At 54.3% G+C, this 14,783-nt stretch overlaps 1 protein-coding gene across 1 annotated transcript; it reads right to left on the bottom strand.

Annotated features, from left to right (window-relative positions):
- Window positions 1–103: 103 nt before the first annotated feature.
- Window positions 104–13,590, bottom strand: SLC39A3 (solute carrier family 39 member 3). Its single transcript, XM_077121231.1, has 3 exons — window positions 13,171–13,590; window positions 11,744–12,047; window positions 104–5,077 (listed from the first exon to the last, which is right to left on the bottom strand). Exons 2-3 carry the CDS (start codon window positions 11,951–11,953, stop codon window positions 4,337–4,339), a joined length of 951 nt encoding a protein of 316 aa, XP_076977346.1. The 5' UTR covers window positions 11,954–12,047; window positions 13,171–13,590; the 3' UTR covers window positions 104–4,336.
- Between the last annotated feature and the right edge of the window lie 1,193 nt (window positions 13,591–14,783).

The raw sequence follows: 14,783 nt of genomic DNA, 5'->3' as shown, positions 1-14,783 counted from the left end.
TGGGAGGTAGACTGGAGGGGGCCAGGGGCTGGGAGGAGGGGGCAGGGGGGATGACTGCTCACGGGTACAGCATTTCTGCCTGGGGCCGTGGGGAGAGTTTGGGTAACTGATGGCAGTGATGGTGGCACAACACAAAATGCAATTAATGGCACTGAATTTTACATTTAAAAATGGTTAAAATGGGAAATTTTATGGCATATACATGTTAGCACAATAAAAATAAATTAATTTTTAAAAAACCCCACAACATCAAGAAGAATCCGATCCCAAAGTTGGCAATGTGGGTGGGGCTGGGGATTCCCTCACTCAGCCCTCCCCAGTGGTCCCAGAGTCTGGTGGGGCCTGAAATTGTGCAGACAGAGGCTGGGCCTGCAGCCTCTGAGGGGGCCTCCTCTGCCCACCTGAAGTGCCGACGCTTCCCTTTGCTGAGGTGTTGGACAGGTGAGGGCTGTTTCCAGTGCTTTCTGTGTGGGGCCTTTTTGGTGCCTTCCTTACACCTTGAGCTGCCCATCTGTCTGCCCAGCCCAGCTCTCTACTGCATGACTGGTGCCCTGCGAGCATTCCAGGTCTCAGCCAGAAACATGCAGCTGCCAGGGAAACTGAACAGGCAGGGCCGACCACCGTGGGGTGAGAGCCAGGGAGTCATTACTGGACACCCCCAAATTGACTAAGAGCTCAGGGCCCATGCTGGGTGCCAGGTGCTGGGCACTGTGTGCAGCCAGGGCAGGTAGGACACACGCCCTTGTCTTCCTGGCAGGGTGGAGGGTCTGGAGCTGGGGTTCCAGAGGGTGTGAATGAGCCCAGCATCAGCGCAGGCTGAGGCAGTGGCCCTTCCATCCTCTGATTTCTCGGGCCCTCACTAGACCCAGACAGGCCCGGGAATACGACAGCCCCCACCCCGCTAACATGCCTCGCACAGAAGCACAAATGAGACAGCAGCGGCCCTGCACGCTGTTATTATGGCTGATTCAATTCGTGAAGCTCGGGGCCGCCTCCTAATTTTCTCCTCCTGTCTCCAGAACAAGGAGGGGGCACCCGGTCGGTCCCACGCAGCTGTTGCGTGTGTTGTGAACGCCTGCGCTGGGAGGCCAGTGGGGCCGGGACCTTCTGGGGGCCACCGCACAGGAGTGTCAAAGGCGGAGAAGTCCTGAACGAACTCCCCATGGCGCAGCTCCGAATGGCGCCCCCACCCCATGAAGCCCCCGCTGCCCGAAGAGGAGAGCCTCCCTAGGAACTGGGAGTGCTGCCGAGTGTTTACAGGATGGCCCAAATCACTTAGGGCAGTGGGTGACCAGGTCCAGTGCTTTGGCACAAAGGCCGTCCTGGCGCTTTGTGCTGTCTGGGATGCTTGCGTCCATGCTGCCGCAGTGGTGGCCTTCGTGTCAGTGCAGGAAGCAGTTTATGAGTTGGCCTGCATGTCTCTCCCTCTTGCAGGTGTGCACAACCCAACTTCTAGAGGAACTGGGCCCCTCTGTGCAGCCCTCCATCACTCTCTGTAGCGTTTCTATGACCCACTGCAGGGCTCCCCACCCCAGCTGACATCTGGGGCTGCCCAGGGCATGTGGGCTCTGCCCACTCTACGCCAGAAGCACCCTCACAGCAACAAAACCACAAATGTCTCCAGGCGTTGCTCTGCATGCCCAGGGGACAATCACCCTGAGTGAGAATCATTGGTCACTGCCTGTGACCCCTGAAAACGAGCTGTTGCCAGGCCCAAAGCCTCAGCACCCCAGGTCTCCAGTTGCCAGGGACGGGCAGTACCATGGGAGCCGACCTTGCTGGGCCCCAGTGCTGGCCGTGCCCGGTGTCAAGATGGGGCTGGCCCAGTGCCCGCGGAGTGATAGTCTTGTTCCAAGGAAAGATCCCAAGGCCACGAGGTGAGCAGTACAGGGTCACAGCCACTGGGCCAGCTCCAGGCCTGACTCAGGCCCCATCGGCCCCCCAGCGAGACAATCGGTCTCCCTCTGCCAGCTCAGAAACATGCCGGGTTCTGCCCGCAGCTCTGGCTGAACTGGCCCCGTCCCAGTTACTGGCTCCAGGGAGGTGGGGACGTAACAGGGACTCTGATCCTTCTGAGTCCCATCTCGTAGACAGGAGTGGTGCCAGAAGGGGCCCTGAGGGTGTGGGGAGAGGGAGCATGGGGCAGGCAGCAACCTCCCAACAACAGCCTGTCTGTCCTTCCAAATCTCACAGTAGTCCCAGAATCCTCAGTGTGGCCTGGTGGCAGGCCGGCCTGGGCCGTGGGATGCTTGGGGGAGAGGGGCTGCAGGGAGTACCCCCAGCCAGGCAGACTGCCGGGCCAGCTGGGAGATATGAAAGTGGATGGCAGCCCGGTGGCCAGAAGACTGGGGGATCTGAGGACGCCCAAACTGCTGAGCTGAAGAGAGCCAGGGGGGCCCTGCCCAGACCTCACTGACAGGTGACTACAGAGAGGAAGCCTGGGAGACTTGGCTGCAGACCTTTCTATGAGCTGGGGCTCCTTGCTGGCATGGCCATCGCCTTCCTGGGCTGCTGGCTGGGAGAAGGTGCATGGGGTTGGGGAGAGAGTTGAAGGTGCTGCCCCAGAGAAGCTCCTCTAGGGTGAAGGGGAGGCTCTAAGGCAGGAGGCTGGGCCTGCTGGCTTGCTGTGTTCTCAGGCGCACCTGAGGGCGGGGTGGGGGGAGGGGGCGCTACAGAGAGGACCCCGCCATGCTATTCTGTAGCAATGGGATGGTGGGGAGAGGGGGTGGATCTGGGAACCCCAGAAAAAGCTTCAGACAGAAGTCCCTTGAAATGGGCCCAACACTAACAGCAACAGGGCAGAGGGAGTTGGTTAGGACAGAAGTGGTGAGAAGCAGGGTCTCAAAACATCTCCCGGGTCTGCAAGACTTTGGGTTGGAATCCCAGTCTATTTACAATGGTCAGAACGACCTGGAAGCAAGAACGGTCCCCTCCCCAATGCCCCTTGAAACCAACAACACAGAGGGCCAGGCCCAGCTCAGAGGCTGCTGCTTCTGCTGCCCAGTGGAGCTCAGTGGGTGGAAGTGGACCCACCTGCCCAGGGTGTCCGCTCTGGGTGAGCAGTCAGCCAGTTTTGGAACACAGAGCTGGCTAGAGGGATGGACCGGAGGCTCCCCCAAGCCCAAGGCCACCCGGCGCAGATGCAGGCGCAAGCGGGTCCCCGCCAAGGAGCCTTAACTGGGCCCATGGCTGCTCGGTCTTGCCGGCGGACACAAGGGACAGTGTGGGTAGTGGGCCACTGGGGCCCAGGAGGGAGACTGGGTGCCAGGGCCCTCCACCATGCCGCTCAGCGGATGAAAAGGAACAGTCCAAGTAACAAGCAGCCCCTGGGAGACTGACAGCAGCCTGATGCCAGCGGCTCAAGGGCAGCAGAAGGAGGGGGCGAGGCCTGCGAGAAAGCCTGGCTCAAACGCCGTGCAGCGCTGAACTCCTCTGCAGTCAGGTGGATTCAAACCAGACAGAACCAGATCCCCTTGGGAGAGGCAGCTCCTCTTGACTCATTTCGCAGGACACGCCAGCCAGGGTCACCGTGACAACACAGCTGCCTACGAACAGGCTGCTCTGGATGAGCGTTCCCGCTAGCCAACAGTGCCAACGGTCTCTGCTCTGTCCCCATCCGAGGGGATGACCATGGTTTCCATTTGCCTGGGGACCCCATCGGGTGGCCCCTACCCTACAGCCTGCAAAGTGCCTTCCTCTGGAGAGCCCAGGTGTGTCCTCAGCTGCTCGAGCATCTCTCAGGGGTCCTGTCCCCTCAAGAAGGTGCCCACTTGCCATGGCCCAGGGTTGTGGGGGAGTCACTGGCCAGTGGCCTCAGCCCCAGGTAGGAGAGGGCATTCCTGAGGGTGCAGAGTGGGTCCTCGGGTATAAACCTCAGGGACTGGATGCCCAGAACCTGACCCCTCTAATTGTGGCATGGGCCCTCAGCCTCAGTGAGCCCCTTTGAGCAGTGCCGTGGAGGGCATGTGGCTGATGCAAACCTCTAATCCACGCCACCGCGGTGTTACTGATGTCTTCCAGGACTCACACAGGCCACGGAGCAGGACGGAGGACAGGGCTCTCAGAAGCTCTGGAATGGCCACTGCTGCTCAAGCTCTGGGCTACAGATGGGAGGGATGTGCCATATCCTTGTCCCCAGCCTGGGGACACATCTGAGCCGGGACCCTGGTCCTGCTCCCACTGGCCATCAGGTTCTAGACCTGTCTGCCTGAGGCCCACGTGTTCACACAGGACCAGCAGACGCTCTTGAGAGAGGTGCTTTTTAGGAGAGCAGCAGTGCCCCAAGGCTCAAGACCTGGGTCCGTGTGCATGAAGCTCACCCTCCTCTTGAGGCCACTCACCACTTCAGGAAGTCCATCCCGGCCAGGACGGCATAGCCCAGCACCAGAAAGAGGACCTTGAGCAGCCGGTCGTTCTTCTCCTCCAGCTCCTTTGCCAGAATCTCGAAGAAGGTGACAAAGAGGAAGGTGCCGCCCGCCAGGCCCTGCAGCAGCACCGAGGCCACGCTGCTAGGCACGCCCTGGGCGCTCTGGATGCCCAGGCCCGCGCCAATGCCCAGCGGGATCATGACGCTCACGGTGATGGCCAGTTTGGCCGCGTCCCGCAGGGGCAGTGCGCTCCGGGCCATGCTGACGCCCAGAGCCACGGCCACCAGCGTCTCGTGCAGGGCCACACCCACGAACAGGCTAGCTACCTTCTGGCCCTCCTCCTGCAGGCCCAGGGCCAGGCCCTCAAAGACCGAGTGGGTGGACAGCGCAAAGACTAGGCTGAGCAGGCGCAGCGGGCTGGAGCGCGACAGCTCCTGGGCGCGCAGGCCGTGGCTGTGGGCGTGGGGGCCGGGCTCGGCGTACAGCGGGTGCGCCCGCCCGGACCCCATGAAGGGGCTCTCGTACTCCGAGTCGCTGCCTGCATCCGAGCCGGCGTTGAAGGTCTCCAGGTCGATGAAGGACGGCTTCTCCTTGCGGAAGGTCAGGACGAGCTGCTCCAGGAAGACGGTCAAGAAGAAGCCGAGCAGCATGACCGTCTCCGCCAGCGGGTAGTCGGTGCTGATATGCCCGAGGCTCAGAACTTTCTGGAGCTAGAGCAGGGGGTGGAGACACACAAGAGAGACGTGTTTTAGGGGCGGGGTGACTGGTGCTCAGACAGGGTCTGGCAGACAACCATTTGCTTAAAAAAGATTAAAAAAGGAGGAGGAGGTAGGATGGAGAAGAGGGGCTCATCCTTAATGGATTAAAAAAAAGTCAATTAGAAAAGCAATTGGAGGTCCCACGTTATGTCAACCATATCAACCAAAGACTTCAAAAAGTCCTAATGCTCAGATGTTATAAGAAAGAGACAAGGTCATTCTTGGCTGACCTGCCCCCACCCCCCCCCACCGGATTGCCCAGAAGGATGGCAGCCCCTGTGGGCCCAGCACAGTGGGGAACGTGGGTCCTGGGGCAGGAGGTACCACCTTCCCCTCTGTCAACCAACCGGGGAGTTTAGAAACCGGCCATGTGCTCCGGAGATGGAGGGCAGCTTGGCGGCTCCACAATTCCACATGCACAACCAGCTGCTTTCTATGGCCTAGGAGAGGGGCCCACTTCTCTCCAGGGGAGGGCTCTGTTTCCAGAGGGTTCCAGGCCCCTGGGTGACTGCACTGAGAAAGGAGATGAGGCTCACCCACATGTCCGGCCACCCCCATCAGATTCCTTATACCACTGGCCTCCAATAAAGCTTCCCGTGGTGATGGAAATATTCTGCCTGTGCTTTCCAACATGGAAACGACCTGCTGCCAGAGGCCTTGGAGAATTTACAATATGGTCAGTGAGGCCAAGAATCAGAACATCGCATTTTATTTAACTTTTATTAATTTTAACGTGAATGGCCGCACACAGCCGGTGGCTGACATACTGGATGGTGCAGTTCTGGATGCTGGCAGCAAGGCAGGTGTGTGTGGGGGTTGGGTTCCTTTGGTGCCCAGGTTAATTTTCTCCAGCCTCCTGACCATGATTGTGTGCACCAGGTTCTTTCCAGCCTTGGGGCCTAGAATAGGCTCGTCTACTGTGTCTGGAACATTCTTCCTTCACCTTTACTCACGGCTGGTTCACTCTGCCCCTCAGGGGACACTTGGAGATATCTGGAGACGTTTTTTGGTTGTCACGACTGTAGGAGGCATTCCTGGCATCGAGTGAGGAGAGCCCAGGGAGGCTGCCCCACCCCCAGAGAATGATTCGACCCCAAATGTCAGCTGTGCTGTGCAGGAAACTATGCTCTGGGGGGTTGAATCACAGGCTCCCGGTTCTATCAGGAAAAGCTGCAAAACTACACATCAGGGGATGATGGAAAGGCTGTCAGGGCACGCAAGCCCCAGATTGGAAAAATCAGTATCTGAGACTGTAATTAGCTCAATGGTTCTCAAGTGGGGAAGATTCTGCCGCTCAGGGGACACTGGGGGATGTCCATGCAATCTGGGCTGTTACAACGGCAGGGGGTGCACCAGGCATCAAGTGGGAGGTGGCCAGGGAGGGTGCTTATGCCTGTTTGAATGTATTATGTAGCCCAGAAAAGCCATGTTTCAATCCTGATCCAATCTTGTGGGGGCAGCCATTTCTCTTACTCCTAATTTAATATTGTATGGCAGAAACGTTTGATTAGATTATTTCCACAGAGATATGACATGCCCAATTGTGGGTTTGACCTTTTGATTAGATGGAGACGTGACTCTATCCATTCAAGGTAGGTCTCGATTAGTTTACCAGAGTCCTTTAAAAGGGGAGACATTTTCAAGAAAGTTCAAACCTAACAGATAAAGCCAATGTAAATGTATGGAGATCAAGGCAGAAACAGCTAATAGCCAGAACCTGAAGAGAAGAAATCTCCAGTCCCAGCAGATGCTAAGGTAAGAGATGAAACCCAGAGTTTCGTCCCAGACCAGTTAAGTGAAGGCCCACAGATGCTTAGATAGGAAACCACTGGCATCAGAGGCTGGAAACGGTGGGTCTGGGAACAAGGACCAGCAGATGCCAGCCACGTGCCTTCCCAGTTGACAGAGGTGTTCCGGACAGTATCGGCCTTTCTCGAGTGGAGGTAACCTCTGGGCACCTTAGTTGAAACATATTTCTGACCTTACAACTATAAACTTGCAACTTACTAAATTTCCTTTTTAAAGGCTCTTCCATTTCTGGTATATTGCATTCTAGCAAGCTAACAAACTAATAGTTTGCTCAACACCCTACAATGAGCAGGGTCTTCACACTCCAGAGAATAATCTGGTCCCAAATGTTCCAAGCTGGGAAACCCTAACCTGTCTGTATGTATTTGATTATTTCATTCTTATCTGTCTCTCCCTCTAGACCTATGCAGTCCAATACAGTAGCTGCTAGCCGCATGAACTGAATTCGAATTCAAATAAATTACAAAGATATAAAACTCAACATTCTCATCCTCAGGCTCACCTAGTCACCCGGGCTAGTGGCTCCTGTACTGGGCAGCACAGGGCATCACAGATGTTCTATTGGATGGTGCGCCCCATTTGGAACATAGGTTCCATGACTGGTGGCACCATGTAGGTTTTAATCACCACACTGGTGAATGCCCCAGGAACTCTATTCCTGGAGATCATGGAAAAGTGGAAACAAGCACAAAGATGGCCTCTGTGGTGCCATTCAGAGTGGCCAGAGCACAAAGCTGCACCCAATGAAAACACCTGAGCACAGGGGATGACTTAGTGAGAACTGATGTGCAAAGTCGGTGAAAGGTTAGGTGTATCAGGCAAGCAGATAAAGCTGCACTTTACAAAGCCAAAGGAACAATCTGGGAACATGTCTGTGGATGACAGAGTAAGTGCCAAAAAGTGGTTTCAGAACAGCTCACACATTTGTACTTCTGTGGGCAAACATGGCTGCTTCGGGGGGCGGGGGTGGGGGGTGGGAGGGAAGAGGCCAAATCAGAGGCACTTGGTCAGGGATGGAGAACATGGGGGTCTAGTCTCTTCGATTCTAAATTCTTTCCTAAGAAATTTGCTATTTGGAAAACGACCGAGTTTGATCCCTCACCCACACCATACACCAGAATAAATTCCCAATGGGGAAGATGGTAGAAACCAGAGCCACCCACCAGCTTCTGGGGTCCACCTCCTCTCTCCCGCCCAACTCAGCCTGGGAATTTAATCTGTGCAGACTCCCAGAATGTTAGTAGGCCGGACAATTATGAATTGTTTCTTTTCTAGATTCTCACTCAGGGTCTGTTCCCTAAACAGCATCCAGAGTAAGTACCCAAAACTCCAAAACTAACCATGTGGCTTCTCTTCTTAACAACCCTCCTACCCACCCATGGTCTCAGGGGAAAGGCCCAGAAGGACCCAAGGCTTGCGCGGCCCTGGGCTCCCCATGGTCCAGCACTGGGTCTCCACAACGCCCTCTGCCTCACCCTATGGGCTCTGCATGTCCACCCTCTCCCCTGTCTCAGCTCCATGGTCCTCCTTTCAGAGCCCTTTGCATGTGGCTCCCCTAGACCATGCGCTTCCTTCTGAGAACTGGCCGACACTGGGCTGGTGTCCCCCAGTGGGCTGAGTGCTCCTCGGGGAGGGGGGTGGGCAAGAATCACATCTGTTTCTATGGAACCCCAATAAATAGAAGGGGGACAAAACCATTCACTCTACCATGTCTAAGGTATTCACCATAGCACGGGGTGTGTTCCCCTTGGTGCCACAAGTATTTGAGCATGAATCATTCTCTGAGGTGGGGGTGTCTGGGCACTGGGGAGTATTGAGCAGCCTCCCTGGGCCCCACCCACTCAATGCCAGTAGCACCCTCACCCCAAGTCATGTCAACCACAAATGTCCCCGGGTTATCACCCAGTGTCCCCTGGGAGCAGAGTCACCCCCAGTCGAGAACCCCTGGGTTGGGGAATTCCACTCACACCCAAGAGACTCTGCATCCTGTAATCATCTGACCTACTGACACATCCAGGCGGCTGCACACATTTAAACACACAATACTGAATAGGGAGGGAGAGGAGAGGTCACCCCAGAAGCTGGGTGGTTGCCCTGGTTTATACTGCCTTTCACCCATTGGGAATTTTTTCTGGGGTATGGTACAAGCAGGAATCAAGCTCAATCTATTCCCAAAAAACTGACTCAGGTTTTCTCCCCCTTGGCACAGCTGACCTTCGTGACTGCATCATTCTCTGGGGTGGGAGCACCCGGAGCACCGTGGGGGTATTGAGCAGCCTCCCTGGGCTGCCCCCCCCTTGATGCCAGGAGCAACGCCTCCCCACCCTCCCAGTCGTGACAACCACAGATGTCCCCAGACATTGCCCATGTCCCCTGGGGGCAGACTCACCCCCAGCTGGGAACCACTGCTCCAGCAGAAGATTGTGTTTCCATGGAGAAGCCATTTCATCCATTCACTAAACATCTACAGGATGTCTCCCATGTGCCACCCCAGAAATACACCAGCTCATAAGAAACATAAGCTACTCGCAAATGGATAAAAAAAATTGATCAGGACCCAACCAGACACCCAGAGAACCACACTTGGGGCGGCCGCGACAGCTTGTGTTTTTGTGAGTGTTGGCTGTGCACCAGGCATTGGTTGGGGATGGCTGCGGGGAGCCTTGTGGTGGGGAGCCTGCGTGCAGGGGAGCAGGATGGCTTCAGGGGGACTGACAGAAGGCCATGGGTACTGAAGTAAGAGGGAGGCCAGGGTGACACTGAAATGGGAGAAAAAGCAGGGTAAGGAGGCCTGGATAAGGCACTTGGAGAGCAGAAGGTGTGAAGAGATGACCCAACAGATGAAAACATTAGCAGTAAATGAGAGGGAGGGGTAAGGGGTATGCTATATATGAGTGTTTTCTTTTTTCTTTTTATTTCTTTTGCTGGAGTGATACAAGTGTTCAAAAAATGATCATGATGATGAATATACAACCATGTGATATTGTAAGCCACTGAGGGGACACTATGTATGGAATGTTTTTATGTCAAGAATATATGTATGTTAAGTTTTTACAATAAAAAAAAATAAAAGAGATAACCCAAGATTCCATCCCCATTGATGCTGGCTGTGTTAGTTTCCCATACCACATAACAACACAATCTTAATGGCTTGAAACAATCTATGTTCGCTATCTCAGTTTCTGTGAGTCAGAAACTGGGCCAAAATAAAGGTTTTGCCCAGGTGTGGTTTCCTCTGAAGCCCAAGGTTCACTTCCAGAGACCCTTATTGGCAGAATGTGTTTCCTTGTGGCTGTGGGACTGAAGCCTCATTTTCACAATGCTTGCCGATGGGGTCAGCTCTCAGGCCTTAGAGGCCGCTGTCAGGTCCCTGCCACAGGCTTTCCCCCCCCATGACAATACTGCTTTTTGCTTCTTCAAAACCACAGGGGAGTGTCTGCTGCTGTTTCCCGTCTCCTTTAAGGGCTCGCCTGATTAGGTCAGGCCCACCCAGAGACTCACCTTTTGGATTAACTTCAAGTCAGCTAAAGGACCTCAATCACATCTGCAAAATCTCTTTTGCCCTCACACAGCCCATCTTAGTCACAGGTACCCCCCAGGGTGTGGACACCCAGGTCCAAGAAAGTCAGGGACCATCTTAGAATTCCATCTACCATCCGAATGGCTTCAAAGGAATGAATTCCAGACAACTGCAGCTCTCCTCTTTTATGGAAACCCAGGGTGGTGAAAAGGGGAGAAGGGGGTAATACATTTAGGACTTCTGCCACAAATGGATGCTTTCATGGGGTTGGGGCAAGAATGAGAAGCCCTGATGATTCCACCAAGCAGGTAATCCAACCACCAGCCTTGGACCAGAGAAGGGAAACAATTAACAAGAGTCACCCAGCAAGCATGGCAAGGGTCCTTCCGGCTATGGCCCCCCGGAGACATTCAAATGCTGGGCTCCTCAGCTGTGAGAGCTTGGGGAATGGGGAAGTGGGGGGACAATGGAGCTGGAGGATGTGGATAGTTGTGATAGAAGATCCCACTTCCCATGTCTACACCCTCGTTTAATGCCGTCCACCAGTGTGTGTGAGACCTGTGGCCTGCCTTTAACCAGCCAAATGCAGCAAAGGTGACAGGGTGTTACTTCCACCACTGTGTGACATGAGACTGTAATCTCTGTCTTGGGATCAGAGTCTGCCATCTTCTCAGTTTGCTGATAAAGTAAGGAACTGGGTTGGAGAGGCCCACGTGGCAAAGGACAGGCAGCCTCCAGCCAACAGCTGGTGAAGGATTGAGATTCTCAGTGCAAGGACCAGCAAGGAACCACATCCTGCTCACAACTGCATGAGCTTGGAAGCCGATCATCCCCCAGTTGAGCCTCAAGATGGCTACAGGTTGACAGATATCTTTATGACTGCCTCATAAAGCCTTGAAACAGAGAGGCTGGCTAAGCCAGGCCCAGAATTCTAACCCACAGAAACTCTGAGGTAATATATGTGTGTTGTTTTAGGATGTTATGTTTGTCGTAGTTTGTTACACAGCAATAGCTGACTGATACATGAATTGAAAAGAGGCCACTCTCACCAGCTACAGGATAAAGTGTATCCTGCCCAGGATGAGGGATCTAGTCTGGACATATATCAGGTAACTATGGCAAACCCACCAGTAGACATCCTCAGGGCCAGTCCAAACCCCTTTTTACTAGGAAACACAGCAAATTCATTTCCTACTTTCTGCCACCCTGACAGTGCCAAGGCCCCTATGAAGCTTGGGGTCTGCGATGAAAGAGTGTCAGGGACCCTCGGCCACTTAGGGATCCCTTACCTTTTCCCTCACGGTGGGCAGCAAAGCATTGAAGCATGTCGCCAGAAAGACTCCACCTCCAAAGGTGTTGCAGAGGGACAGGATCTTCTTTGAGCGGTGGGCCTTCTCAAAGTCACTCTCAATGAACTTCACAGGGAGCAGGGAGCCGAGCAGCATGAGAAGCAGTACACCCGCCATGCACAGGACCTTGGCCACTAACAGCTTCACCATGGTGGCGGCCTGGGCTGCTCCGTTCTCCCCAGGGCCAGAGCATGTGTAGAGGCTCGCCCTGGGCCCACGAACAAAGCTAGAGGCTTATGCTCAACTGTGAACACAAGGGGCAAGCACGTTACTTGGTAGACTGCCTCACCAGCTCTGGCAGCCCAGTCTATTGCCCCAACTCCTTTCTTCCCCCCTACCCCGTTCACCACAGATCACAGCCTTCTACAGAAGTCTTCAGAACTACACAATCTAATGTGGTAGCCCAGCCCCTGGCCCTGTGTGTCTATTTAAATGAATTAAAATGAAATGATACTCAAGGGCAATACAACATTGGCTCAGTGGCAGAATTCTCGCCTGCCATGCTAGAGACCCAGGTTTGATTCCTGGTGCCTGCCCATGTCAAAAAAAGAGAAATAACACCCAAAACTCAGATCCTCAGTCACACAAATGACATTTCAAGGGCTCGGCAGCCATATATCCTTGGTGGCCACCATATTGGAAGGAGTAAGTAAGAGAGCATTTCCAACGTTGCAGTACATTCTATCAGGCGGCACTGCTCCAGTGGTGTCTAATTGGCCTAAACAAAATCCAAACTCTTTATACCCTTGAGGCTCTGCAAGATTGGATCTTGTTCCACCTCACCTACGCTACTGCATCCAACCTTTCTGAGCTCTCCACCTCTGTACAAGTTGTCCTTTTCTGCCTGCAACACACCTCGCCCTTGGTGCTCCTATGATGTCTCTGCTCTTTCGGCTCACTGCCTTCAGGACCTCTCAGGAGGGCTTTCCCTGGCTAACCCCTGCTCTAAACTGCAGCCTGTGCACCCATATCAAGGTCTGACATGGAACATGCTCGGGAACCATTGGCTGAACAGATGAATGAGCTGACGCATGTGGGCAGCGGACACTGACAAAGAACAATGGGCCAATGTGGAACTCCCAAAATGTACCGCTGTTACAATCTCAGTTGCTCCCCTGTTCTTTTCTGTTCTCCAGACCCGGTAGTCGCTCAGAGTTCCTTTCACGTTCTCTAGCATTACTGCCATCACATGGAGAACTAAGCAATTTGAATTTGAAGCCACTCCCACCATCCCCCGCCCCCCTTGATCGTGCGTTCCGCGAGGGATGGGGAAACAAGGAGTCTGCTATGCTCAAGCCGGACCCCCACCCCCATCCTGGGCAGCGGACAGCCAAGTGCCAGGTACACAGGAGGCGCCCAATAAATACCTGTTAGGCGTCTGAATGCCCGACTTTGCAAAGTGGGGGTGAGGGCGGCCCGGACGCTTTCAACCAGGAGGCCGATTGGGCTGGGCCGCAGGGCTCATTCATTCATTCAGATTTGTCGAGTGCACCGGGCGCCCCGCGGAGGGCGAGGCGGACCTGGCGCTGTCCGAGAGCAGCCAACGCCCGCTCTGCCGAGGGAGCCGGACGCCAGCCACCGACAAACCCAGCACAGCCATGGAAAGCCGGCGCCGGACGCCGGACTCCGGGCCTCAGCCAAGCCCCGCCGCACCCACTCCCCGCACTCGGCACACACCTCCGCTGAGCACCTCGCCCGCCCACCGACGCCTCCCGCAGCTGAACAGCCGCGCGGTCTGGACCTCACGGTCGCACCGCCTCCGGTCCCGGGCCAGCTCCGCGCGCCGCTTCCTGCCGCTCCGCCCACGCCCCCTACCGATTGGCCGCTCCCAGCACCTGCTGGCCGAACTTCGGATATTATTGGCTGATGGAACTGCCACTCATCTAGTCACTCCACCTCCCCTTCCTGACCCGGGAAAATAATTTCCTCCCTCTGAGCGGTGGCGCGAGTCCGGAAAGTGGCTCGGTGGGAAACTACGACTTTAGACGACAGTTCCGGGAAGAGTTTGCTTCCAGAGCTGTCCAAAAGCTCTTGGTGCTGAATTCAGCTGGGGTGGCGGCTTTGCGATCAACCGGAAAGGATTTCCTTGGGGAGATTGTCCCTCCCCGAGCGTCCTCGCTGCCGATGCGCTTCCCGAACGCAGAAAAACCACATTCATCAGCTCAGCAAATCTCTGCAGTGCCTACTACGTGCCAAGACCTGTTCTAGGTGAACACCTGGGAACAAAGCAAAAAAAACCCTCTCTTTTTTGGAGCTTACACTATAGGAAAAGACGCAAAAGGCAATCAATAAATTTAATGAGTGAATTATGTCGAAAATGTCGAGTGCTCTGGAAACATAGAGCTCGGTCAGGGCTATGGAGAGTGCTGGGTGGTGGATCGCAACTTTAAATAAGATGCTGAACTAGGACTCATTGAGAAGATACTTGAGTAAAGACCTGAAAAAGGAGAGAAAGTTAGCCAAGTGGGTAAGTGGAAATATGGAGGGAAAGCATTCCATCTGGAAGGAACTGAGAGTTGTATACTCCTGAGGTAGGATTATACAACGAGGCCAGCGTAGGCAAAACTGTGTTGGAAATCATATCATGAAGGGCCTTAAAGATCACAAAAAGCCTTTGGCTTTTCCTCTGAGTGACATGGGGAACCCTGCTGAGCTTTGATCAGAGATGTGATGGCTCTAGCATGTTTGTCAGAATCATTTTAGCTATTGTGTCAATGCGACTGGTGCATCAATAAGGTGAAGACTGAAAATTGACCATTGACTTTTTTAGATAGAGGAGAAGAAAGGAACATCGAATAAATAGCTTTGCTACAGCCCCATCAAAGCAACTAGACTTCTGAAGGAGAAAACTTTCTTCATTGATTAACGAAAATCTTCCTGCCAGCCTACCATGAGCCAAATATGTGAAGAGATGCTAATAATAAAGAGAAAAAAACAAAGCTCCTTCCCTTACGAAATTCACACTATCAATGAAATAATG

This window comes from Tamandua tetradactyla, chromosome 11, assembly GCF_023851605.1.
Source record: "Tamandua tetradactyla isolate mTamTet1 chromosome 11, mTamTet1.pri, whole genome shotgun sequence".
NCBI lineage: Eukaryota > Metazoa > Chordata > Mammalia > Pilosa > Myrmecophagidae > Tamandua > Tamandua tetradactyla.
Note: the sequence above shows the minus strand (reverse complement) of the source record. Positions and strands in the feature narration are given on the sequence as shown.

Excerpts from the sequence above, each read along its gene's own strand:
- SLC39A3 (XM_077121231.1), bottom strand. The coding sequence starts at position 11,953 with ATGGTGAAGCTGTTAGTGGCCAAGGTCCTGTGCATGGCGGGTGTACTG. Across the intron at positions 5,078-11,743 it reads TGCCCACCGTGAGGGAAAAG|CTCCAGAAAGTTCTGAGCCT; the intron begins GTAAGGGATCCC and ends CCCCTGCTCTAG.